General features: G+C 41.2%; 2 protein-coding genes across 2 annotated transcripts; both read right to left on the reverse strand.

Moving 5' to 3' along the window:
- Nucleotides 1–446: 446 nt before the first annotated feature.
- Nucleotides 447–10,266, reverse strand: LOC141910484 (serine/threonine-protein phosphatase 2A regulatory subunit B'' subunit alpha-like). The gene is made up of 12 exons (XM_074801176.1): nt 10,012–10,266; nt 9,114–9,217; nt 8,594–8,696; nt 8,053–8,127; nt 7,876–7,962; nt 7,486–7,642; nt 6,344–6,392; nt 5,636–5,722; nt 4,820–4,964; nt 4,242–4,391; nt 3,716–3,819; nt 447–660 (listed from the first exon to the last, which is right to left on the reverse strand). The coding sequence occupies exons 1-12, from the start codon at nt 10,126–10,128 to the stop codon at nt 447–449; spliced, it is 1,392 nt and encodes a 463-aa protein (XP_074657277.1). The 5' UTR covers nt 10,129–10,266.
- A 36-nt stretch (nt 10,267–10,302) lies between these two features.
- Nucleotides 10,303–26,313, reverse strand: LOC141910485 (uncharacterized; the record flags this gene model as incomplete). The annotated part of the gene is made up of 3 exons (XM_074801177.1): nt 26,212–26,313; nt 24,746–25,187; nt 10,303–10,368 (listed from the first exon to the last, which is right to left on the reverse strand). Coding segments are annotated over exons 2-3 (387 nt in total), but the record flags the coding sequence as incomplete, so codon positions are not given.
- Nucleotides 26,314–26,738: the final 425 nt, after the last annotated feature.

A 26,738-nucleotide genomic window follows, 5' to 3' on the forward strand; every position in this document is an offset into this window, starting at 1 on the left:
CGGTGTAGACGATGTTATTGTGTAAAGAAAACACTGAGCCACAAAAATTCCCAAATACGTTCGCAGTAACATAGAAAAGGGGCCAGGAAAGGGTTGAACTCTTCTAACAGAATTATCCGAAATCTAATTCGGACATTATTCACTACAGCAGTTAAGAAAAAAATAAGTAGAAACCAATTTCTTCAACGCGGATTTCTGTATAGTCCGGATCAATTCAATGCAATCGATCTGGATTAAGCGGGTTACGCTGAACTTAGATCTGATACGTAATTTTCCTTTGCGACTAATCGAGAGATATTCACCCGGTTTCGGAGAGAAGAGAGGCATATTTTTTTTCCCTACGCATCTTTTTTCGTCGCGATCGAAATCGTAGAATTTCCCCAGAAACGAAGCGTTCGCCGTCTTCCATCTCACGAGCGCGAGTCCGAAAGAAAAAATACGACTTATCAGTAGCCGAGGCCTTTCGACGAAAAATCGTACAGATCGTCCTCCGGATCGACGGTCGATGTCGTACCGGTGGCGCCACCGCCTCGTTGTAGCTGCGTATCTCCGGCGCCACCGATGCTGCCGTGGTTTTGTAGTTTAAAGTTCTGATTCGAGACAGAGTTCAAAGCGATCAGTTCCTCGTCGTCGTCCGGCGAAAAATCGTCCTCGTAATTACTGAAAAAAAAGAAAGAAAAAAGAAATGACATTTTTATCGCATTTTCATTCGCCTTTTTGGCATTTTTAGCTTAGTTGTATTGCGGTATCACGAGGGGATCGAGGGTCCTAAAGCTTCATCAGCCATGAACGCATTTTGCCATTTCTGGGATCCAGTTTCAGTCATGAGTTAAGAGTTAAATCAGAGTTAAAATTAGTTCATTTTCAATTAGTTAACTCCCGAGTCAAATCTTAACTCAGAACTGTGGAACTGGGTCCGGATGGACAGCTGTATTCACCATCGTACTACCGCGTACAAACTGAGCACAATCTCATCTGGAGGTTAAAGTCAAAGAAGGGCTTTGATTTTTTCTATAATTTTTTATTTTACACTAGGAGCTCGTTGGTGAAGTTTACTTGTAGGTAAAAAATGTAGCTTAGATAAAAAATTCCAGGTACTCTGGTCGTCCTTAAACTACAACTACGAGCCCCTGTGGTTACCCATCGCTTTATGTCATTTGACATCTTGGTTTCCCGAGACTAACCCTATTTTGACTACGCATTTAACCCCATAGCAGGACCACGGCTTTTGAAGTGATGCCCACACGCTATTAGCAGCCGTCGGGACTTGAGCCCACTTGTCGCTCAGCACTGATAGTGGATGCTACAGCATCACGCCTTATCTCACTGATCTACCGAGGCCGCTTAAAGATTTCGGCACCAAACCTGTCCTCCACACTTTTGTTAATAGATATTACGGTGTGTCCGTGAGTTAAGTGCAAATGATATATAAGTTGAAAATATCATTTAACTATATTGAATAACACTACCCTGAGATGAACACGCAGTGATATACAAAACTTACAGACACTTATAACCAAGTGAATATTTCAGCATTCAATCTGTCATTAGTTTAATGATTATATCCACATGCAGCAGGCATAAACGAAGAAAACAGAGAAAAAAACATGAATGGGTTGTGGGCTAAATACACAACAATTAAATTGTACACAACAGTTGCGTGGGTTTTATTTGACTCTGGATCCTATGCCACAGTTATGGGAGTTTGATTTGACTTTGAACCCAGTTCCACATGGGCGTGGGTATCATTTTACTGTGGATCCAGTTTCAGAGTAGTGTGGATTTAATTTAACTCTGAACCCAGTTCCACGTCAGTTGTGTGTAGGTTCAATTTGACTCTGGATCCAATTTCAAGTCGTTTATAATTTCGATCCTGAGTCAAAATATTTCTGTAATAAATATTTACAAGGCGATAATATAGAAGCTTGAACGTATGGATTTTGCTGTAACTATCGTCTGGTATTTACCGCTAGTTCTGAAGGAGACAATGAGACAATCTACGTACTTATGATAGAAAAACAAAAAGGAGACAGAGAAGAATGAACAGATACCCAGTAGATAGATAACGAAACAACGACCTTGTACATACAAAGTCAAACCAGATCTTATACAAGTATCAATCTATACTCCTGAATTACCACGTTAGATAGTGTGAAGTGTGGACGATAAGTTGTTGCAAGTGCACTGACAAAATGTGTATTGTCTGGTGTTTTAGTTCGTTTTTATTTGAAATGTCTCAGGTGAAGCTCTGAACACTTGACAAGTGCTGGACAATCAGTTTTTGAAAGTATGCTTATTAAAAGTCTCGAGTTTGCAATTCATTTTCTGAGATGTCTCAGGTGAAGCACTGAACACATGTGAAGTACTGGACGATCAGTTTTTGAAAGACAAAGTGTGCTAATTAGATGTCTCGAGTTTGTAATTCATTTTCAATGATGTCTCAGTTGAAGTACTGAACACATGTGTGAAGTGTGGACGATCAGTTTTGAAAGTATCCTGATAGAATGTCTAATGTTAAGTGTTTGTTGGTAATTTTCAATTTAGAATATCTCAGGTGAAGTTTTGAACCTCGAGTGAAGTGTGGGCGATCAGTTTTTGAAAGTGTGCAGATAAAATGTCTAATGTCTGGTGTTTGTTGTTCATTTTCAAACAAAAATTTCTAAGGTGATGTTCTGAACACATGTGAAGTGCGAATGATCAGTTTTTGAAAGTGTGCAGATAAAATGTCTAATGTCTGGTGTGTATACAATGTAGTTCATTTTCAAACAAAAATGTCTAAGGTGATGTCCTGAACACATGCGAAGTGTGAATGATCAGTTTTCGAATGTGTGCTGATGAAATGCCTAAAGTCTGGTGTTTTTAGTTCATTTTCTATTAGAGAAATGTCTCGGGTCACATGAAGTCTCCGTGCACTGAAGGCACAGTGATTAAGCGTCGAATGTTCGGGGGCGTCCGAGGGTCCAGGCTGTGTAGATTGATACCGGCATCAGATGCACAAATGACGCACAGACAGATACGTAGATATAACACATGTAAAACACGTTGCTGTGAATGTCGATATTTTACCGGAACGACGACGGTGCAGAATAAAGTTGTTGACATTGGTGCTGAAGTTGCCGTTGCAGATAAATTCTACAATAATTAGTTCCCGAAAAAAAGAGTTAATCCATTAATTCGTTAATAGTTAAGTGTTATACAATCACCGATTTAATGAGGAGCCATTGCAACCCCAGCTATCCTACCAGATGGCGTGCGTAGCAATATAACAACTTGTTCGAAACCTAGCTCACCAAGTCCTGGCTTTTTCATTTTGTTGTCTTGTGGATTTTTTAAAAGGTGAGTTTCATGTCAGGGGGTGAAATAAAAATATGAATACAATCGATTTCTCATATTTCTTTTCTAAATGATTGTTTACCCGATTTTATAAATAGATATTTTGCTATCTGGGGCAAGACCCACTAGCCAACCTTTCATCACCTGATAGTAACAGCACCTGCCTGATACTTTTTACATAGTATAAAGAAATGATCTTCTTCGCAAAATTGTCCGACTAATTCTTGGGCAAATATTATAACAGATTTCGAAAAGATTTTTACTGAATCGGAGAGGAAAAGCCGGCATTGTTGTCCGAATGCACACTAGCACCACCTGGTGGATCCCCTACTGGGGAGTCGTTACATATAAGTGAATGATTCGTTAAATTCTTTTCACTCACATTTCATCGTCATCGTTTTGACCGCCGCCTTCCTCAGCGACTAAAACTTCGTATTCCTCAGCTGCGAAGCGTTCCCAATCCGACATCTCCGGACCGTCTAAATCCTGCGGGAACAACAATAAGAATTGAATTACCATGAGCTGAGGGAACTGTGAAACGTGTTAACAGTTGTTGATGGAAATGTTGTCAACAGTTGACACCCATGAGTCAATAGTTCATGGAAACGTCTCAACATTCAATGGAAATGTTATCAATTGTTGACAGAAATATGTCAACAGCTGACAGCAATGTTGTCAACAGTTAATGGAAATTTGTCAACAGTCAATGGAAATGTTCTCAACAATCGACATGTGTCAACAGTTGACAGCAATGTTGTCAACAGCTGATGGAAATGTGTCGAAGTTGGCAGAATTGTGTCAACAGTCAATGGAAATGTTGTCAACAAGTGATGGAAATGTATCAACAGCCGATGGAAATTTCTCGAAAGACGAAAATGTGTGAACAGTTGCTGGAAATGTCAACTTACGCGAGTGTTCGCAAACGGATCTCGCTGTTCGTGGTCGAGATATTTCTCCAAGTTGAAAAACGTGTCGAAGAATATCGGCGTCAGTTTACACGCCTTCAAATCGCTCAGCGTGATTTTACCATCGTGTTTCGGTTTAACGATGTCCAGCATCTAGAAATAGAGAAATTCCGAAACGTAATTTTAAGAAGACCCTCGAATATTCAGTAGGGGAAAGTTGTTCAAAATTTCATAGCTGGTGGATAGCTAATAATTGATAAGTGACATGAGGACCCTGTCACTCCAGCTCTACTACCAGATGGTGTGTACCGTATTTTCCGGCCAATAAAGCGACTCGCCTAATAGGCCGAGTGCAGATTTAAGTCTAAAATACAATTATTCCTGCATATATACTATTCTTCTGGACCCAGTAACTCAAAAAGTTGGTTAAAAATAACTGGCTGATAAATACCACTTACATAGTAACAATGAACTTTAACTGTCATTATGTCAACTCTCCGCGGGTTAATTCAAACCAACTTTCAAGCAACCGACAACCAACAGGTTTTTATACCGTGATCGTAAATGTGAAAAAAACGCACCTGACACAAACAGTCTTCGAAAGGCAGCGTTTCGATTCCCATCGATTCCATGCGTTGTACTTGTTCCTCATAGAAATATTCCATTTCGTACATCGATAATATGCCGTCTCCGTCAAGGTCCATACATCGAAACCAGTACTCAATACTATACGCACACAGAAAAACAACAACAAAAACCTTTAGACAGCTGCCTCAAATAAATACCCCAACGACATCATCAAATTAGCCATATCGCTTTAACTATAGGGTTGTTACAGACCAAGGAAGCGAAAATTCCCTGGTATTTCCCAGACCCTTTGATCGATAATTCCCAAATTTAATCAAAAGAAATCCTCAGGGGGCTATTCTTTCGTAAAAGGGTGGCTGCACAAACAACACTCATCACCAAGATCAACAAGACACCAAAAATTGAAACTCCCTGATATTTCCGTGAACCTCGACCAAAAATTCAATTAAATCACAAGATATCCTCAGTGGGGGTGGACAGTCTGTTCACAAAAGGTTCCATGTGCCAATCATCAAGAACAGGGCAAAAAATCAAAATTCCCTGACCTTTTCCAGATCTCAAGAATTCCCAGATTTTCTTGTTCTGTACGAACTCTGCATTACAGAAAAGATGTCTGTCCCTTTATACATCACATTTGCCCTTTTCTATCAAGGATAGATGACTGCTTCAACCATGAATACCCCTACGATGCCATTAATTCCCTTATGCTTTCAGAAAAGATGGCTGCCACCATAAATCCCCGTGATACGATAGAATTTGCGCTTTTCGTTGCCTCCACTAATCAACATGGCAAGAAATTTCGTAATTACCTGGTGTGATGTCGTTTGTCCTCTTCCGATATCAAAAACCAAACGAAATCCGTATAACTCATCTGTCCATCCTTCTGAGATTTACCCCTGTGTAAAGAGAATGATAGAAAAATCTATGATGCATGCTGTGGTATTGCATGATGTTGCATGTTGATGAATGGTATTGCACTTCGTTGCATGTTGATCCATGCTATTCTAATTTGTTGCATGTTGATGAATGCTATTGTACTTTGTTGCATGTTGATGAATGCTATTGCACGTTTTTGCGTGTTGATCCATGCTATTCTATTTTGATGCATGTTGCTGTATGGTATTGCATGATGTTGCACGTTGATGAATGCTATTGCACTTTGTTGCATGTTGACCAATGCTATTCTATTTTCATGCATGTTGCTGTATGGTATTGCATGATGTTGCAGGTTAATGAATGGTATTGCACTTTGTTGCATGTTGATCCATGCTATTTTACTTAGATGCATGTTGATGAATGCTATTGCACTTTGTAGCATGCTGATCCATGCTATTTTACGTTGTTGCATGTTGATGCATGCTATTGTAAGGTCTTGAATGATGCTGTGCCGTTGTATGCTAATCGTATGGTGTATCATGGCATCACATAACCATGGGTCATGTTGCGTCGTAGTAGTCTAGTACTACCGACGTTCAACTAAGAATATACATTCATCTACTAAAAGGGAAGTTCCCTACCTAGTCACAGCGCCGGAGAATATTCGATCGATCATACGTGTAGATATAGCTGAAACAAACAATCAAAACATACTAGAATTAACCATAGTTGAAACACTGCGACCGTGTTGCGGTGCCTGCTTCCTGATATCTTAAATTGTAGAAGTCGTCACCGAAAACGAGAGTAATTTGACAACGAAAATAGTAGTTGAGTTGAACTAGAAATTATTCTGATTTTGAGAATAATTCAATATTTTCGGAATCAGTTGAGGTTTTAAAAAGAGTAGAAACTACTATCAAATAGTAGTCGTAGTCAGGTGTGGTGTTATAAAGACACATGTAATATAGAAAAATATATTTTTCATAGCTTATATTCACTATTGTATGATGTAAGTACCCCTACGTAGTATGCTAAGCTTTAGTTTTTAACCGGTTTTAATGCTGGACCTGGTCCCGCAGCTATTATTTCCAACTCAATACTAAATTCATTCCCAATATTTCAACTGTCATACTTCAACCAGATTTTAGCCCTTGTTTTTATCATAAAGTGTTATGTGGTCTCATCATTCTGGACTGTTGATATATCTCATTAGGCCTATCTAGTTATAACACTAGTATTCCCATACAGGAGAACATGACTAATATGGTATATTCGATATGTCGAACAGATATCAGCTCAGTGAAATATTTCATTCAGACTCCCTTTTGATTCCTTGTTTGGGATTATGTACAATATCAGAACACATGTCATCCTCCCCCGGCAGGGATTCAAACCTGATGGCATCGAAATTGCCACGGTACGAAACCCTGCCACACTAGACCAAGTGCGCAGCTACACGCGCAGCTTAGATGAAGTCATTATTAGCCAATAAGAAATCCTGTTTTATTTTAGCCCGGGTTTTCCAAGCTATAGTTCTTCCTTGAAATCTACCTCAGCGATTATACAATGAGCTATCTGATTGGTGCCGCGAGTTTTTGGGCGGCAAAGCTGCGCATATACCTGCACACCCGGTCTACTGTGGCAGGGGTCCTTTCCGTGGCTCAGCGAAGCGATGCCATCAGGTTCGAATCCCTGCCAATGAACACATGTAAACTCAGGGATTGAGATGGAGTAATGAAGGTTCGATTTTTTCATCCGAATCATGAGAAATAGTTTCACGCACCTGCGTCGTTATGTCGTCCGAGGTCCTCTTTACTGATGAACAAATCGTGGTCTTTGTCGAGTTCCCAGAATTTACAGTAAATCACGTAGAAATGTTCGTACGAAAAATAGTCGACGATTTGGTTGATGTCTTCTTCTTCCTCAATACTGCTTATAACCTGTAATTAGATCACGAATGCGTGTATGATGTCACTTTAACCACGGCCCACAAGATATTATATACCCTTGTTTTTAGTCAATATCTCATCACACCCTACGATGATCTCTGGGGTGAGATCGAAACGTCGCGGTGTCTTAGTATTTCGAAATGAATAAATTTTTGATTTTAAAATTCTTTTGATTTGTACATAGTAGGTTTTTATCTCAGTACACGTTGTATCTGTGTACTCACTTGTAATAGATTACTACGCCGTAGTTCGGGGATAGTGATTCGCCCGGTCCACGACCGATTCACGCAGTAGAATATGCGCGCTATTACCTGCAAAATAATACGAACAGTTAGAACGATGACATCTTGAAGGTCACGCGGGGACGGCGTCTGCCGCGGCGTGGAGTCCGCTATACTTACGGTGCTGACGTATCGCGAATGGAATTCAGGAGCGTCTTGTAGAAAGCTAAGACCGGGATGAGTTTCGACGACGTCCTGCAAAATAAATCGAATGTTTTCCATTCGTTTACAAACGTTTTCCTAAATCGGCGTCGACACTGGTCCGGCTAGATGCAAAACTGCGATTGATTGGCAATCAAAGCTCAGTTTCTATTAACACATGGAGAAATGGTCTGATTCTAGAATCTAGAAAAGACCTCGATCACTCTTGTGGCGTGTTCTAAAATGGAACCGATTTAGAACGGACTTTTCACTAGTGTGAAATGCTTGGCCGACTCATTGAGCCATCTTTTAAGGAAGGTTCTTTATCAACAAGGTAATTAGTGATGTCAAGGGAATTCTATGGAGTGCACCATCATTTCGATAGATGCCTATATATAAAATGACTAGGCAATTTGATGATGCTTTTAGGCAGCTTTGGAGGTCGGCCATCTATTCTGGAAGAGCATCACAACTCTCCCAAAACAGTCTTGAAAGAAAGACAAAATCATGTTTCGTTTACCTGAACTAAAGGAATGAAATCATCGCTTTCTAGATAATTTGTGTTGGGTTTTGCGGCCAATTTAACAAACCGCGACGTTTCATCAAAACTACTCTGACAAATTCTGGAACAAAAAAAAAACAACAAAATAGTATTGAGAAATAATTGTATGCAGTAGAAAAATATTACGAGTTGATTTAAGACCAGTATAAGCCTATTCTGGTTATAGGGACAATCTAAAAACAGAAGACCAGTCCAAGCTCATTTCGGTTCCATAGCCAAATCTCAACAACTGAAGACCAGTCTAAGCACATTTTGGTTCTATGGCCAATCAAAAAACTTAAGAAAAGTCTAAGAAGCTAATTTTGGTTAGTAGCCAATTTAACAACTTAAGACCAGTCAAAGCTCACTTTGATTCATAGTCAACCCAAAAACTTAAGAAAAGTCTAAGCTCAATTTGGTTCTATAGTTGTTCTAGCAACATAACACCGGTCTAAACCAATTTTGGTTCTAACAAGATTTTCTTATGAATAAAACTGACTTTTTCCACACGGCAGTAAATGTTTGATGCGTTATGTAACCATTCTTTTCTCCATCGCACGCTATATACATGAGATTCTTCCAGTAGAGGGGGACACCGCATGCCTAGAACAATAAATAAACAAATGATTAATGAGGCATGGAGTCAGGAGCCGTGGAACCGGGTTCAGAACAGTTGGTGATATGAATCTTAGCAGTACCGATGAAATGGAATGTTTACATCCTCATTTGGCTTCTTTTTTTTACATTTTTCACATCAAAATACCAAGATCTTTCACACAGTTTTTCCAAATTGTTCACATTTTTCCACATCAAGTTTCGATAAGATAAGCACTGGTTATACTCTGTACGGATTAATACAAATATTATAATCCTTCATACAGCTTTTGCATAAGCTACTAAGCTACACCGTATTATCGCATAAAAAGGGGATCAAGATTCGTATTATGAAAATTTTCTCAAATTTTCCACGCATATTCATGTTTTTTTTTGTACGAGATTTCTAGTCTAAACCCTTCTTTCACAATCCCTCCAGTGCATCTACACCAAAGTGCGGTGTACAAATCAGTGATACGTATACACTGTTAGTACACTGCATCGCGGTGTATTCATGTTACTAGCAATTTTTTTCTGCATTGAAAGATGGCAGCACCTGCCAAACATTACGAAAGTTAAAGAAGCTGATGATACACCGCACCGCAGTGTAGCATTAAAGCCGTATGCCTGTTATTCAATGCAATAATGGGGTGGAATTTCTAAAAAATTTCAAATCATCTCCGGCGCTTTTGGGTATCAATAAGTCAGCACTGAAGGGGTAAAGCGGATAAAGATTTTTTTTCAAATTTTACGCGCATATTTTCACATCAATCCGACGTGCCGGAATCACGAACGAACCTCACCTTCGTTACATCGCTCATGCGATTGCGGTATATCTTGCCGTCGTCATCGGCGTCTTTAAACACGGCCGCCACGCGCGACCACGTGTGCGTATCGTCGACCCGCGACGGCGAACCCATCGGGAAATAAAACGCGGGTATGTGAACCGGTTTCCGGTCGACGCCGGACGGACTAGTGCGATTATAGAGGGCGTCGTTAGCGTTTATAGACGGATCCTGTTTCGTCGCGTGTCTCGGCGACGGTTTCTGATGCTGCTGTTGATTGATTATATTATTATTATTATTTATATTATTGATCGTTGTGCTCGTCGCGTCTTTGTTGTTGTTGTTGTTCACTAAATTCGTCGAATCTTTCGTCAACTGAAACGATACAAAAATAGGTACGCATAAATCATAAATTATTATAACGTATAAATTATCATAATATACGCATCACAATATGCGCATGAACTATCATAATGTACATATAGGTTATCATAATGTACACATAAATTATCATAATTTGTGCATAAACTATCATAATGTACGTATAGGTTATCATAGTTTACGCATAAATCATCAAATTGTGCACATAAATTTTCTTCGTTTCGAATGAAACTGTCACCATTCTAAGCGAAGAAGTTTCCATGATGGCTGACCATGCAGCTGACCAGCTGGAGCCACCCTTGAATGTCACTGAACACTATCATTTGGACATTCTTGGAGCTACCCTCGGATTCAGATTCAGATTTACATTTATTGCTTCAGAAATTATATTTTCAATTTTTTCCTATTGCGTATTAACGAAATCTGTGTGCGAGTGTTGACTTCAAAACGCTTTTAGTTCCGCTTAAAACATGGCTTCGTCGCAGTAATGATTAATTTTGAACGATGAACTCGGTCTGAAGAACCGATGACTAATACTGTGTAACCTTTCGTTTAAACGCGACCGATTTTAATCTCAATCATTTACGATGAACTCGGTCCGAAGACTAACATCGATACAGTGACGACTTTCTAAGACTCTCGATTTCACTTAAAATTTGGCTCTCCTCCATCTCTCCTTCTCTCTCTGTGTGCTCTCATTATATCCTCCTCCCTCTTGTTCGTTCTCTTCCAGCCTCTTTGACCGTAGAATGAGTCTTTCGACTTTCCCTTCCATCTCACCCTCCCAAGTCTCCATCATGCCCTCCCTATTTCACTCTGCAGTCCTCTAACGCCTATCTCTCGAAAAATCTCCTGCATACCTCTCACTAGTTTCCCTGACTCTCCCTCCCTCCCTCTATATCAACCATTCTTCCTTCATTCTACCACCCATGATTAGAACGTATATATATATATATATATATATATATATATATATATATATATATATATATATATATATATATATATATATATATATATATATATATATATATATATATATATATATATATATATATATATATATATATACACACATACCCTGCAGAGGTAAAACAAGTGTACTATACAAGATTACCGCACGCGTGAGCATTGTAAATAAAACCGTATTTATATGTCTTTTATGTTATGACTAAGTATTTTAAAAAAAGAACTGCCTGCTGCCTGAAAAAAATCATGTTTTCAGGTGAAACATTCGCTCGCATGTTTCATCTTTTACTCTACTTAAACATTATGAATCACCGAGTCGCTTCGCAGCTGGGTTCTTTGCTGCCAGGGTTTTACTCTCTGAAGACGGACTCCGCACTTGAAACCTTGTATCCACCTTGTCTCAATGGGGGGGAGGGGGGTTCCAAAATGTTTCTTAATAGTGCCGGATTAGGCCAACCTAACCCTTCTTATTCGGGCCTGACCTGGCATGAGCCAAATTTTAACGCGGATCACAAATTATCGCGTGTGAATCGCAACTGGTTCCAGAAGTGACTCGCTTCGCTTTGGTTAAGCATTGTTTATTATGAGCCAGTGGTTAACATGTGAACGCACGTTTTAAAAGGGCACGGGCCAAATTTGACTTATATCTGATCCTGACCATGTCTGTTTGACCCAGGCCAAGTCGTCTCCATGTGACTGCGGCTTAGGCCTAGATGTTCTTCGATATTTCTTAGAATTTGGGTTTTAGAAAGTGCACGTTTATTCAACTATAACCATTTCTACAAGCAATCTCATCTCGCTTATCGTCCTTCCCCGTTGCATCCTAACAACATCATCTCTAAATATACTCGTAATTAAAAGTACGTTCCCAACCTCTCCCTCGCGCAGTAAACACTAATTCAAGGTTAAATCACTAATAACCCTCAGTTCTTCTTATTAGATAACAACATCTCACTATTTATAAGAAAAGCCTTCTACTTGAAACTCATGACAAACTGGCATCGGCTAGATTGTTCAGAGTTTTAGTGTTAGAGTTTAAAGCACAACGTACACGACGCAAGGGAACGAGAGAGAGAGAGAGAGAGAGAGAGAGAGAGAGAGAGAGAGAGAGAGAGAGAGAGAGAGAGAGAGAGAGAGAGAGAGAGAGAGAGAGAGAGAGAGAGAGAGAGAGAGAGAGAGAGAGAGAGAGAGAGAGAGAGAGAGAGAGAGAGAGAGAGAGAGAGAGAGAGAGAAGAGAGGGAGAGAGAGGGAGAGAGAGCGAGAGAGAGCGAGAGAGAGGGAGAGAGAGAGGGAGAGAGAGGGAGAGAGAGGGAGAGAGAGGGAGAGAGAGGGAGAGAGAGGGAGAGAGAGGGAGAGAGAGGGAGAGAGAGGGAGAGAGAGGGAGAGAGAGGGAGAGAGAGGGAGAGAGAGGGAGAGAGAGGGAGAGAGAGGGAGAGAGAGGGAGAGAGAGGGAGAGAGAGGGAGGAGAGGGAGGGAGAGGGAGGGAGCGGATCTGACGACTTCGGTATCTACCTTTGTAGTATTCCGATAATTTCTATAGTTCTATAGTTTATTTTCGGTTAAAGTACTATTTCAGATGTCAAATCATGGAGAGAATTACTGACACCAATCGACATCTAAAATAGTATTTTAATCGAAAATGAACTAGAAATTATTCTGATTTTGAGAGTGCTCCGATAATATTGGTAGTAATTGAACTCGAACAGTAATGTCAATCAGGTCTGAGATAGTACACATACTTATAACGTAAATTACTAACTGAATTGTTTTCAAACCCAAAACTCTTCCCAGTATCACTGTCAGAGAACATAAGAATAACCTTATCGAAGTTTTGATTTGACCCGTATGATTGAACAAGAGGGCCTCGGTATAACTACTTTCATATAGGCTATTTCATATTTCAAGTATTAGGTAAGTAAGCCCCTCAGTAACACCTCTTAGACCCTCAGTTCTACCTTACACGTATTGCAAGGGGCAAGACCTCAAAAACATCTTAAATATATTTCAAGCTGGATAAGATCCTCAGTTCTACCTTTCACATATTACAAGGGGCAACCCTCAATAACACCTTACATATATTTTAAAATGGGTAATACTCTCACTAACACCTTACACATATTTCAAGCTGGGTAAGACCCTCAGTAACACCTCACGCATATCTAAAGCTCAGTAACACCCTACACATATTTCTGGCTGGGTAAGACGCTTAGTAATACCTTACACATATTTCAAGCCAGGTAAGACCCTCAGTAACACCTCACGCATATCTAAAGCTCAGTAACACCCTACACATATTTCTGGCTGGGTAAGACCCTCAGTAACACCTTACACATATTTTTGGCTGGGTAAGACCCTTAGTAACACCTTACACATATTTCGAGTTGGGTAAGACCCTCAGTAACACCTCACGCATATCTAAAGCTCAGTAACACCCTACACATATTTCTGGCTGGGTAAGACCCTCAGTAACACCTTACACATATTTCGAGTTGGGTAAGACCCTCAGTAACACCTCAAGCATATCTAAAGCTCAATAACACCCTACACATATTTCTGGCTGGGTAAGACCCTCAGTAACACCTTACACATATTTCTGGCTGGGTAAGACCCTTAGTAACACCTTACACATATTTCTGGCTGGGTAAGACACTTAGTAACACCTTACACATATCTTAAGCTGGTTAAGACCCTCAGTAACACCCTACACATATTTCAAGCTGGGTTAGACCCTCAGTAACACCTCACACATATCTAAAGCTCAGTAACACCCTACACATATTTCTGGCTGGGTAAGACCCTCAGTAACACCTTACACATATTTCTGGCTGGGTAAGACCCTCAGTAACACCTCACACATATCTAAAGCTCAGTAACACCCTACACATATTTCTGGCTGGGTAAGACCCTCAGTAACACCTTACACATATTTCTGGCTGGGTAAGACCCTCAGTAACACCCTACACATATTTCTGGCTGGGTAAGACCCTCAGTAACACCTTACACATATTTCAAGCTGGGTTAGACCCTCAGTAACACCTCACGCATATCTAAAGCTCAGTAACACCCTACACATATTTCTGGCTGGGTAAGACCCTCAGTAACACCGTACACATATTTCTGGCTGGGTAAGACCCTCAGTAACACCCTACACATATTTCTGGCTGGGTAAGACCCTTAGTAACACCTTACACATATTTCTGGCTGGGTAAGACACTTAGTAACACCTTACACATATCTTAAGATGGGTAAGACACTTAGTAACACCTTACACATATTTAAGCCAGGTAAGACCCTCAGTAAAGAATTCTACAAATTCCAGGTATTTTAGTTTAACACCAAACAATGCCAAACCAAATATCAGCAAACAGTGGTTAATTGTTGTTCATATTAATATCGTTATATATAACATCCGAAAGATATTCATCCACGAATATCAATTTACTGCAAAGAAGAGTTTCGCACAATTTAGAGGCAACGCATTCGCTAAATAACAGTGAAAGAGAGAAATACCACAAGAAATAACGTTCGTTTGCGGCTCAATTTCTGTCTATCTGATCTAAAACAACACACACACGCTGGGAAAAGAAACATCTTACTTCACTCGGTTATAATGGCTGCTGATAATGGCAGGGTGTCGGATAATTCATTTATTATATTGAAGGTCGTTACATTCGTCGGTTGTGAGGGAAATACTCAACTTCCCTTCCCATAAATGAAGAAATCCCACACTTCGAATTTAATTATAGGATAGAATTTATTATTTCCACCTGATGATGGCTGTTAGTCAACAGCCGAAACGTTGTGGTTTCAAAATAATAAATTCTTTCCTATAATTTAATTCAAAGTGTGGGATTTCTACATTTAGGCCTATCTACAGTATACACGGATTATAGTGTTTATTCGACAACTTGCCTTCCCATTCTTCAGCCTCTCCCTCCTGTCATCTCATCAGTTCCCTCACCTCATATTTCTGCTCTCACCTCATATGTCTGCCCTTACCTCATATCTCTGCCCTGGCCTCATCTTCCTCCTGTCACCTCATTTCTCTCCCCTCAATTCATCTTTCTCCCCTCACCTGACATTTCTCTCCTCTCATTTCATATTTCTTCCCTTACCTCCTCGTTCTCCTCTCATTTCATCTTTCTACCCTCACCTCATTTCTCTCCCCTCATTTCATCTTTCTCCCCTCACCTAACATTTATCTCCCCTCATTTCATCTTTCTCCTCTCATTCCATCTTTCTACCCTCACCTCATTTCTCTCCCCTCATTTCATTTTTCCCCTCACCTGACATTTCTCTCCCCTCATTTCATCTTTCTCCTCTCATTCCATCTTTCTCCCCTCACCTCATTTCTCCCCCCTAATTTCATCTCTATCCACCCCTCCCCTGCATCCTTCTTACCCTAATCATTCACATCATATATTATCACACCTTATCTCAACTCATCTCTCCCTCTCACCTCATCTCTCCCTCTCACCTCATCTCCCCTCGCCTCTCCCTCATCTCTCCCTCCCACCTCATCTGATTTCTCTGCCCTTATTCATAAAAACAATTCATCGAGGGTGGAACTCAGTAGCGTCTAGGACTTACCTGCGATTCGTTATCGAGGCGACCGTGTTGGTACGCGGCAGCAGCCGCCGAGGCCGGTTTCACCATCGTCAGGACGCTGGACTGGTTATCGGCGACGGCCGTACACAGTCCGTAGTGGACGGCGCCGCACGGCGTGCCGACGCGCGACTCGACGTCGCACACGTCGCAGCAATGCACCGAGCGGTGGCGCCTCAAATCGATCAGACTAGAGTTATACACCGTCAAACGCGAGCGCACGTAACGTATAGGCGGCGCCACCGGCGTCATGCTCGGCGAGCGATACTCGCGTTATCGAGGACGACGCGAAACGACGCATGTCGCCGCCATCGGAAGAAAATTATCTTTAGAAAAAAACTTTCTCGCACTTCCTAAAGATTCTTATACGCGAATTTTTTTTCCTCGTTTTTCGTTTCGTTTTTTTTAAATCCGGGACTTCAAGAATCCGACAAGCGAATTTGTTGCGACACTACTTACGTCCTATTATCTAATGCAGAACATCGTATACGCGAATTCCTTCCGACTGTTTTGATATTCTATCTAATCCGTTGCTACAGGAATCCTATACGCGAGATTCTGCTGCAGATGATCTTAATATTTTAAATTTTTTCAAATCCAGGGAATCCGATATGCAAGTTTCCGCGTTCGTTTCTACAATCGAGAGCTTCGATAACACAGCGCGAAAAGTATCTCCAATCCCGCACTTCCTCGCTTCGACAATCCTAAGCGCTTTGACGCTCAAACGCGGATTCAATGAAAATCCTTTTTCCGAAACTACGTCCTCGAAGTCAAATATTTCTGTGCGTAATCTCCGTTCGGTTTAACGCCCGGGCTACACTGGAAAAGTGATTCTACTCCGAAGCCCCCCAGAACCGGAAAACTGAAAGTTCACTTTTTTCGTATCTATTTACAGATGCTATACAATGTACGTCGCATCGAAATTTCATCCAAACAGTTGCGTCGAAACGTTCGCAGTTTTTCGTCACTTCCACGCTTGATTCGTACTTCAGAGGCTTCGTCACAAAATCGGCAGACTTCGACTTCTTAAATTCCGATAATCCGTCGATAGTTTCGTACGAGAAGATCTTCTGTAGTAACGCGGCACAAGCCGAGGAGCGGAAGCTGTTAAATACAGAGACACATTTGAAAACCGAACCGTTCTCAAATTCGTTTTTCGAATACGCGTAAATACGGGGGTCCCTACGGCTCGGTCATTCTTTGATAGGCCTACAAGAAGTTTTCACGAAAATTAACCCTTTTAGTGTGGGTACACCCAAGTGCGGTGTACGAATCAGTGATGGATTTTGCTAGTACACCGCACTGTGGTGTATTAATTTAATTAGTAATTACTAATTATCTCTCTTGAAAGATGGCAGCACCTGTCAAACATAGTGAATTATAAGTAACTAACGATACACCGCGCCATGGTGTAGACGCACTATAGTGCTATTCCCGTTATTAAACACACTAGGGTGGAATTTTTCAGAATTTTCAAATTATCTTCAGCACTAAAGGGTATTAATTAGCCAGCACTGAAAGGGTTAAAGGTGAAAATTTCAAATTTCGAGGATCACATGTATCACCTTCAGGCCTAGACTCCTTCCCTCTCAAGTTGGTACTCAGTAAACCACTTATCCGATGGTTTCTTAGGTAGATTTTCATCCGCCTAAACTTCTAATTTGGCAAACGCCTGATCGGCTAAAAGAAACAAATCCTGGTCCCCGACTGTAACCGATTTAGGCGTAGTCTACTGTACAACGCAAACTAGACAAAAATCTCTAAATTGCCCGTTTCTCAAAAATGAAGGAATTTCAATGGAGTTTCGAGAATTTTGCCCGAACTTAAAGAGTTTCAAGTTGCATTTAGAAGCATTTTTGGTTTAGAATGACAGAGCCGTATATAGGATATACCCTGTAATTTGACTGCGGAGTAGAAGCTTGTTTATTCGACTTCGGAGTCAATGAAAACAACGCAAACTAATGATAGAGTCCTTTGATGCCAGGATAAACCCCATCGGAGATATCATACAAAAGATTTATAAAGAGCATTCCCTTTGAAATATATTTTTGGAAATATGAAATATGCGCCACACCACCAGATGGCGTGCCTAACAGTCAGCCTGTATACTTTGTATAAGTCTCCCTCCGTGTACCATAGAAATGGTTGGAGTGTAAATAAAATCCTAATCCTAATCCTAATCCTGACGAAAAGAAAACCAATTCGTTTTTTCGATGATTTTGAACAGGATTTTTAAGCTGCCGAATATGTTCTAATGTTCCATGTTCTAATAAAGTGATCATAGCAGAAACATGTATTGTTTTACTTCTATTGTTTTTATTACGATTAATCAGCGATTAAAGGTTATTACTCGGGTAAGTTTTCTATCTGACTCGCGGGAATGAATCTTCATCGTTTTACTATCATCATTAGAGAAAGTCGGCAATAAACGCGCCGAATTTGACCGCGGTTAATTTGGGCCTTTGAGAACGGACGAACAATCCACGATTCGGCGAGAGTATGATTTAACCCAATAGTTTCAGCCCATTAACAATTATCTAACTTTCAAACATTGAATTTCTGCTCATAACTGTAGAACAATGCCTACAATGCCTGGTCTTCATTAGTTGGTGAGTAATTAAATGTAATATCTTGGACGTTTGTTATTTGTTTTCACGAAAATATGTCCCAAGCTGATGACTTATCATTTGAAAATCATGGTTGTTTTTTTTTCCACATGATCTGAAGCCCGCACTCCTGGGTCCCAACAACAATGTAGTTGTGGTATGTCTTTTAAATACCAGGGCCAGGACAATGCCTACGAAAGAAAATTAATCGTTATCATCGTGAAATAGGTTTCAAAACGGTCCATGAAGCCATACTCGACGTTCTAGCGGGTTGATAATGCCGTTATCGAACTCGCAACTCTGTGAGGTGTGAGGTTATTACCCCGTCGGAAATCATCATCATTCGTTAAGCGTTAAACGAAATCGTCGTAATTAACCTGAATACACCTGAATACCGATCACCGGTGAAGTCCTGTTTTAGAAAACGCGCGCGAACTAGGCCTTTATTAATCCGCCGCAGCAGCAGCAGCAGCAGCAGCAGCAGCAGCAGCGTCAAAAGCAACGCGGCTTATTCTTTAAGAGAGGTAATCCGCGAGCCTGGCGAAGATTAACCCCATTCCGACGATCGGAGCGACCCGGCCGCGTGCTCATAGGTGTAAAACGGATTCATCTAAACCCCGACCCTTCGATCCTAAGAAAACTATTCGCATTTTTGCCCCCTGATCGCCAGGTGCCAGTCCTACATAATCGAGAGCTAGATTGATACGAATTAACCGTCGATTTGACTACACACTAAAATTGACCGACCAAAAACCATCTATGAAATGAATTCCAACATGAAGAAAAAAAAAATTCTAAACAATGTTCTCCGTAATTGCAGAAATTTTAAATGGACTGCAATGTGACATCACGGCTGCTGAAACCACAAGGCTTTCGAGCCCACAAAAATACAGAAAATCTAAGCTCATTTTTAGCGTAATGTCCTATTTTTTCACATAAGCTCAATATATTTGAGCGCAATTATGAGCATTGATAGAATATTGACATCCACTCTGATAGGGGCTGCAGTTATTTTATAAGGGGAAGATGTAAAAGTGAAAGGGGTGGATATAGGCCTACATGTAAAAAAGAAGGGGGTTGCCGCCCTTATAAAACATGGAGACTGTTAAACATCGGTAAAACTGACCAACTCTTTTTTGCGGTTAATCGAGCGAGTGAAAAGTTGCTTCCTAGATGAACGCAGAACTTGAATTCAACCAATAGAATTCAATAAGGTGAATTCAATCAGTTATCTCTTCTATAAATTGAACCAAAAGGAATTCAAACAATTATTCTATACGTAAATATAGCTACAAGTTGAACAGAGATGAATTCAATCAAGAAATCCAAGCTGATTATCCGAGTTGCTTCTTCTGGCTGAATTCAAACAATAATCATTGCGGGTGATAATTCTACAAGCTGCATCAAGTTGAATTCAAACGGTATTCCGGTGAGAATTCCGCAAGTTGCATCAAGATGATCCCGAGTTGAATTCGAGCATTGATCCTGCGAGAATTCTATAAGTTGATGCGATAATAATCCTACGAATTGTGATAGTCCCGTCCCGCGAGAAATAACGATCGAATTCCGCGGCACCACATTGGCCCGGAAACCGGGTCTCGCAGCACTCACGTGGTTTAGATTGTACGAATTCTGGCGTGAAGATATCAGTATCTAAAGAAAAATTGGCAACAAAACGATATAGATGAAAATCATGCGCACTGGTTTAGTTTATAACCACACACACAACATCTACACTTGTGAGTTGTGGCGGTGCAACGAACCGTGCCTCATTTATATAAAAACAACCATCCTTTATCGACGATGAAAGATTACAACAGCATCCAGCTGAATATTTACAATGCTGCGAGAGTGGAGAGAGAGGGGAGAGGGGGAGAGGGAAGAGAGAGGGAAAAGAGAGAAAAGAGAGAGGGAAGAGAGAGAGAAGGGAAGAGAGAAGGGAGAGAGAAGGGAGAGAGAACAGAGAGGGATGAGAGAGAGGGAAGGGGAAGAGGGGGAAGGGGAGAGAGGGAAGAGAGAGAGGGGAAGAGTGGGAAGGAGGGGGAGGAGAGGGAGGAGAGAGGGAGGAGAGGGTGAAGAGAATGGAGAGGGAAGAGAGGGAGAGAGGGAGGAGGGGGAGCTGGAGAGGGGAGGGGAAAGGGAAGAGAGAGCGAGAGAGAGGGAAGAGAGAGAGGGGGAAGAGAGAGAGGGAAGATAGGGAGGGAAGAGAAAGTTCCATCAGTACTGAGTTTACATAGGTAGATTATTATTAACCGTTAACAGCTGTTGATTATACAGTAACCTGTTCCAGCCCTCACTCTCTCCCCCTTAACTATCCTACGCATCGCATCGATAATTATCCTGTATGAGGATTGTCAGTTCGATAGAGTCGAAACTGCAATGCTACAATATATATGCCCCAATAGAGGATTCCACTTGGTGGAAAGTGGAGATCCACCAGGTGTCGCAAGTGAGCGGTAGAACATCACCTACTGCGGCAATAGCGGATTCCACTTGTAGCAAGTGAGGATCCACCAGGTGTCGCTAGTGTGCAGAAGGACATCAACTACTGGGACAAAAGGGGATTCCACTTATAGCTAGTCGAGATCCACCAGATGTCGCTAGCGTACATAAGACATGAACTACTGCATGCGGTAATAGAGGATTCCAGTAGTAGTTAATGAAGATCCACCAGGTGTCGCTAGTGTGCATAAGGACATCAACCACTGGGGCAAGAGACGATTCCACGAATGGCAATTGAGGACACACCAGGTGTCACTAGTGGGCAGTAAGACATCAACTACTGCCACAATAGACGATTCCATGTGACAGTACAAAAGTGAATTTTATAGGGCCTTCAACTTCGAGGCTCTTAAAAATATACTCGAGTTCTGTAGTTATTCTTACAACATTAGACTGACTGTTCATGACGCCATCTGGTTACCTATTATTACCTGGAGGCCTACTAAGATCAGGTCACCTCTTACTGAACTCCTTAATAATGCAGTTGTGATCCTTTGGCCTGACTTGACAAAAATCAAGTCGACTTTCTTAGGAATTAAAATTCTTAATCCGCTAACTACATTTCGAACTAACTAATTAACGAAAAGATATTTTTACAGAAAGTAGAATTCAAACTATAACAATTGACGTAAAACTGTGAGATGTAACCTGCAAGATATATAGCAAAAATCAAACTGGCGACCATCAATCAAGTCAGCGTCTAGTCACCGTGCTAGTCACCAGGGGCCAGTTGCATAGTCATGACTTAGATTTAAGACCAGTTTAAGACCAACTTTGTTCTATAGCCAATATAACAACTTAAGACCAGTCTTAAGATTTAAGACCACTCTTGGACTTAAGTCACGACTGTGCAACTGGCCCCAGGAATCAAACAGCATCTTACGTAGTTGTCACGAACGGACCAGCTTCTAGTCACCGCGAATCAAGCCAGCCTCCAGTCACCAGCGAATCAAACCTGACAGCCCGATAACTCTCAATTCATCTAGTCCAGCGTATCGAATCAGCATCTAGTCACCGCACTAGTCACAACGGAATTCAAATGACCACCGATCCAATTAAATTTTTAGTAACTTCCATTCAAACCAGAAAAGCACGAAATTGAACCGCGAAAGTACGCACACTATTAACCGTCGATCGCGACGCGAATCCTTTCAGAAAGTTCCTAGTTATATTTCATCGAAAAAATGTTCGTTTAAATGCGAAAAATATTCATTTTCTCCTTGCGCTTTAATACATGCTTTATAACGTACGTCCCGTAGTCGGGAGAGTTCTCTCCGAATCGCGTCGGTGTTTCTCACGCTGCGGGCGTTTCGACGCGTTATGACGGCAGCGGTGGTGCTGCTGGTGGTTTTCACCTTCTTCGATCTCGATGAAGAAGTTCTCTATAGTTCTATATATAAACCGTGCGCGAGTCGTAGGATGATACGTGTGTTCGGTAGTAGAGATGGTACAGGTATATACACGTACGCGTGTATATTCTACTAGGAAGAGTTCTGTTTTACCAGTCGACCGAGGGGGAGGAGACAGGGGCAAATCAAAGGGGAGACCTTAAAGCGGCCCGGGCCCCCTATATTTAGTGCCGAGATAACATTTTCACAACCTGGAGGGGCCAAATCCGTTCACGTACCAATTATGTTTTAGGCCTCAGATATTTTGAGCCCCCTATTCGAAATTTCTGGATCCGCCCCCGGGAGGAAGAGAGCGACATGCATAAAAGGAAGGGGTCAGGAGGAATAGGAGGAATGCAGCGGAGATGATGGAAAAAGGAGCAAGAAGAGGGGGCGAGGGAGAGAAGGAAAAATAAGATGACGAGGGGGTGAGGAGTGGGGGAGAGTGAGCGGGTTAGGGGTGTGAGGATGGGAGTAGAGAGAAGGGGTTTTAGAGATTGAGGAGCAAAAAGGAGCGAGGGAGAGCGTAACGAGCGGGGTGAGAACACAGAAAGCAGGCGATGGATGGAGAATGAAAGGGAGGCCTGAGGAAGAGATGAGGAAGGTTATAAGGGGGTAGGGGAGGAGGAGTAAGGATGAGGGGAGCGAAGGGGAATACAGAGAGTGGGGGTTTGAGATTAAGGAGCAACAAGGAGACGGAAATAGGCATGGGAGAAGAGAGTATAGGGGGATATAGGGGAGGTTAGTCAGGGGGATGGAGACAAGGAGCAACAAGAATGAGTCGGTAAGCGACGGTATAACACGCGCTGTATTCCAACCCAACCCCTCGCGAAAATTTACTTCGTTTGAACAGATCGGGGCTGTTCAAAAACATTCGACGCTTTTGGTTTCAAATTTACACCGCGCGAATAACACCAACCTTCGCGGCTACTTTTATCGCGGATGGCCGATTGGGATCGTTAGTCCTCAAAAGAGCAATGTACGGGCAAATATCTTTAAAAAATCCATTATTTATGAGTCCCTTGATTTGATTACCTAAACTTATGAAATAATGTTGTACTTGTTCTCGCAGCAGCGTCTGAAATTTTTGTTTATCAATTTAATAGAAAATTCTGACCTTAGAAGTCGAGACGTTTCTCGTACAAGTACGAATAGCACGCGCATGCAAAAACAAACAAACTACAACTTACACGCCTGGCGCCGGAATTCCATCGCAACAAACAACCTCTTTAATATTAATTCAATCACAAACTGTTCTCGATATGAAATTCCAGCCGAGATGATTTACTTTATTTTCTACGCGGAGAAACTTCAAGGTGAGAAAAAAGAATCATGGTGAGAGCAGAGAGACCGAGAGACTACATGCTCCAAACTTCAGCGAAATATTTCTCAACGCTACTGAGTTCCCTGATTGTCAACTCTTGTGAAATATTTACAGCAGTCTCAACGCTACCGAGTTCCCTGATTGTCAACTCTTGTGAAATATTTACAGCAGTCTCAACGCTACCGAGTTCCCTGATTGTCAACTCGGTGAAATATTTACAGCAGTCTCAACGCTACCGAGTTCCCTGATTGTCAACTCGGTGAAATATTTACAGCAGTCTCAAACGCTACCGAGTTCCCTGATTGTCAACTCGGTGAAATATTTACAGCAGTCTCAACGCTACCGAGTTCCCTGATTGTCAACTCGGTGAAATATTTACAGCAGTCTCAACGCTACCGAGTTCCCTGATTGTCAACTCGGTGAAATATTTACAGCAGTCTCAACGTTACCGAGTTACCATTGTCAACTCGGTGAAATATTTACAGCAGTCTCAACGCTACTGAGTTCCAATACATTGGGATGGAATCTTTTTAGATTTTCGAACATAGTTATACAGTTACATGAAATGAAAATTCCCAGGTTTTTCCCTTGAGCATTTTTCAATTTTCCCAAATGGAAACAGGGGCCTTCATGAAAATGAACAGATATCATCATACTCCAGTCGACATTTTAGAGGTGACTGGTTGATGAAAAGGTGATTTTCAAGGGAAATTGTTGAAGAAAGTCGCCAGGACATGAAACGTAAATGAATTTCCCAAACATTTCCCTGATTTGAGGAAAACTTCTCAAATTTCCAAATATTTCCAAACGGGGAATCATCATTCCAAATTTCCAGTTTCAAGTTTTCCCTGATATCCCTGTTCCGCAGGAACCATGTTCAAATCATTTCCAGCACTTTCAGTTAGGGCCTAGTTATTAATTAGTAAATGAGCCCTGAAAAAAAGGGTTAAGCGAAATAGAAAACTTCTCATCCCTACCTTAGACTGTCCGAGTTGCTGTTTGTTCGTCTGTTTCTGGAATTTGCGCGGACTCCGCGGACTCGCGATCTTCTGCCGGTCACCGGACGTCGGCGAGCACGGCGGCGTGTTGGGCGAACCCGGTCGCAGTCGCGGCGAATTCCCCGATTTGCCGCCGACGACGCAGTTGCGCGGACTCGCGACCGGCGCCGGGAACGAGATCGTCTCGTTGTCGCGGATCTGACGCAGGTTCTCCTTCAGCGTTTCGAGCGCGTCCGTGTCGCCGAGCCATTTCATGAACAGCTCGTCGGCTTTCAGGCGTAAAATCGGCTTCAAAGCCATTCGGCAATAATTTTCGTAATTTCTAAATCGAACGTTTCAAAAATTCCTTTCGCGTAATTTTCGTCTCGGAATTACCCCCGCGAGACGTTGGGCGTAGTCGCGAAAAAATCTGGCATCTATCCTGAAATTAGATTAATCTCAATGTATGAAACACTTTGTCAATGTTATGAATTAGAAAGAATATCATATTCCGAATGAAAAAGAGGGCCAGAAAAGATTTCCTTAAATAGTGAGGCCTAATGATTTATATTTCAACGCTGTTAAAACCATCATTAATAGGTCCAAGATTTTACATTGATAGTTCTAGTAGGCCTAGGGGGGGAGGGGGTTCCGTGCGGGTCGATGTGCGCTTCGTCATCAAAATAACAATTATACAATGTGAATTTTGGAGTTTGTTTTGCAATCATAATTCTTATTCTATAACAGGCCTATTTCATGAATTTGGATAATTAATTTCAAGGTCGAGTCCAAGTAAGCTACGGTACAGGGCCAATATTTGGCATCTAGGGCAACAGAATGAGAGAGAGCGAGTGAAATTTCATGGAAGAGCAGTTTTTTACTAAACTCCTCGACGGATCCAGATGTTAACTTCTTCCCCCAAAATTTTTGAATGGGTATAGGCCTATAGGCCTATACCCTACGTCAAAGGGCTTGTCATAATTAAATTCATTTGTCAATAATATTCAAAATCATTATTTTTTTAGAAATTGTTAAATTTCTAGGGATTTTAGGTGGAGAGTTCAGGTAGGGCCACGAATACAACCAACGAGTTTACGGTCCACCACCCACATCCATTCGGCATTGCCATCGTATTAGACTAGTGTGAAAAACCTGTGCAAAATATACGGTTGTTTCTAAAAAAAGGTAAAAATGGCCCGGCGTATCTCCAAACTTTTCTGCAGCAAAGAAAGTTGGGAAATCGTCAACGATGAAAGGGTTAAAATGTACATTTTTGCGGAGAAATTCGTTATTACGGTGGCGCCACCGTCCGGAGGACTTCCGCAAATCGTAAATCTTTTCGAATTTGAAGCCTTGTAGTTGCGCTGAAAACGTAATCAAATACTCGATCGTTTCTTGAAATAGAAGCTCCGTCGAAGCCGGTTAGGACAAGATGGAAAAATCTACGTTCCACTATCGTAATTTACCTTTTATCACGAAAATCCCGTAGAATTTAGAGAAAATAGCGAATCTCGGCCGCCATATTGTTTTAGTACCGAAAAGAGAAATACGCACGAGGAACAACAAAGTTTTGAAAAGCTGAACGGAATATGTTGCTGATTACCCTCTCAAATAAAGATAACCAAAAATACGATGTCAGAATACGTGTAATCCAAATTAAATTGATTTTCTTGCGTTTTCGTCCATTGCTATATGCCAACCAAAAACGACAAAATTTTTAAGTGATCCAATTCAATAGTTTATTTATTTGATGCTTTGTTATAAGCCTACTCATGATTTGTGAAGCTGAATGATAGAAAATGGGTTAAATTATCGAATATCTATTAGAATTTTCGTTGTGATAGTGTTCAACTTGAAGAGTGTTTAGTTTACACTTCATGATAAAATGATGGGAAAATAGTTAGTGCCCTGCTTGACATAAGCTGTAGCATTAAAATTGAACAATTTATCGGAAGGCATCGTATTAGCTTTGGAATTTAATTTTTCTGAATGC

This window comes from Tubulanus polymorphus, chromosome 9, assembly GCF_964204645.1.
Source record: "Tubulanus polymorphus chromosome 9, tnTubPoly1.2, whole genome shotgun sequence".
NCBI classification, from domain to species: domain Eukaryota; kingdom Metazoa; phylum Nemertea; class Palaeonemertea; order Tubulaniformes; family Tubulanidae; genus Tubulanus; species Tubulanus polymorphus.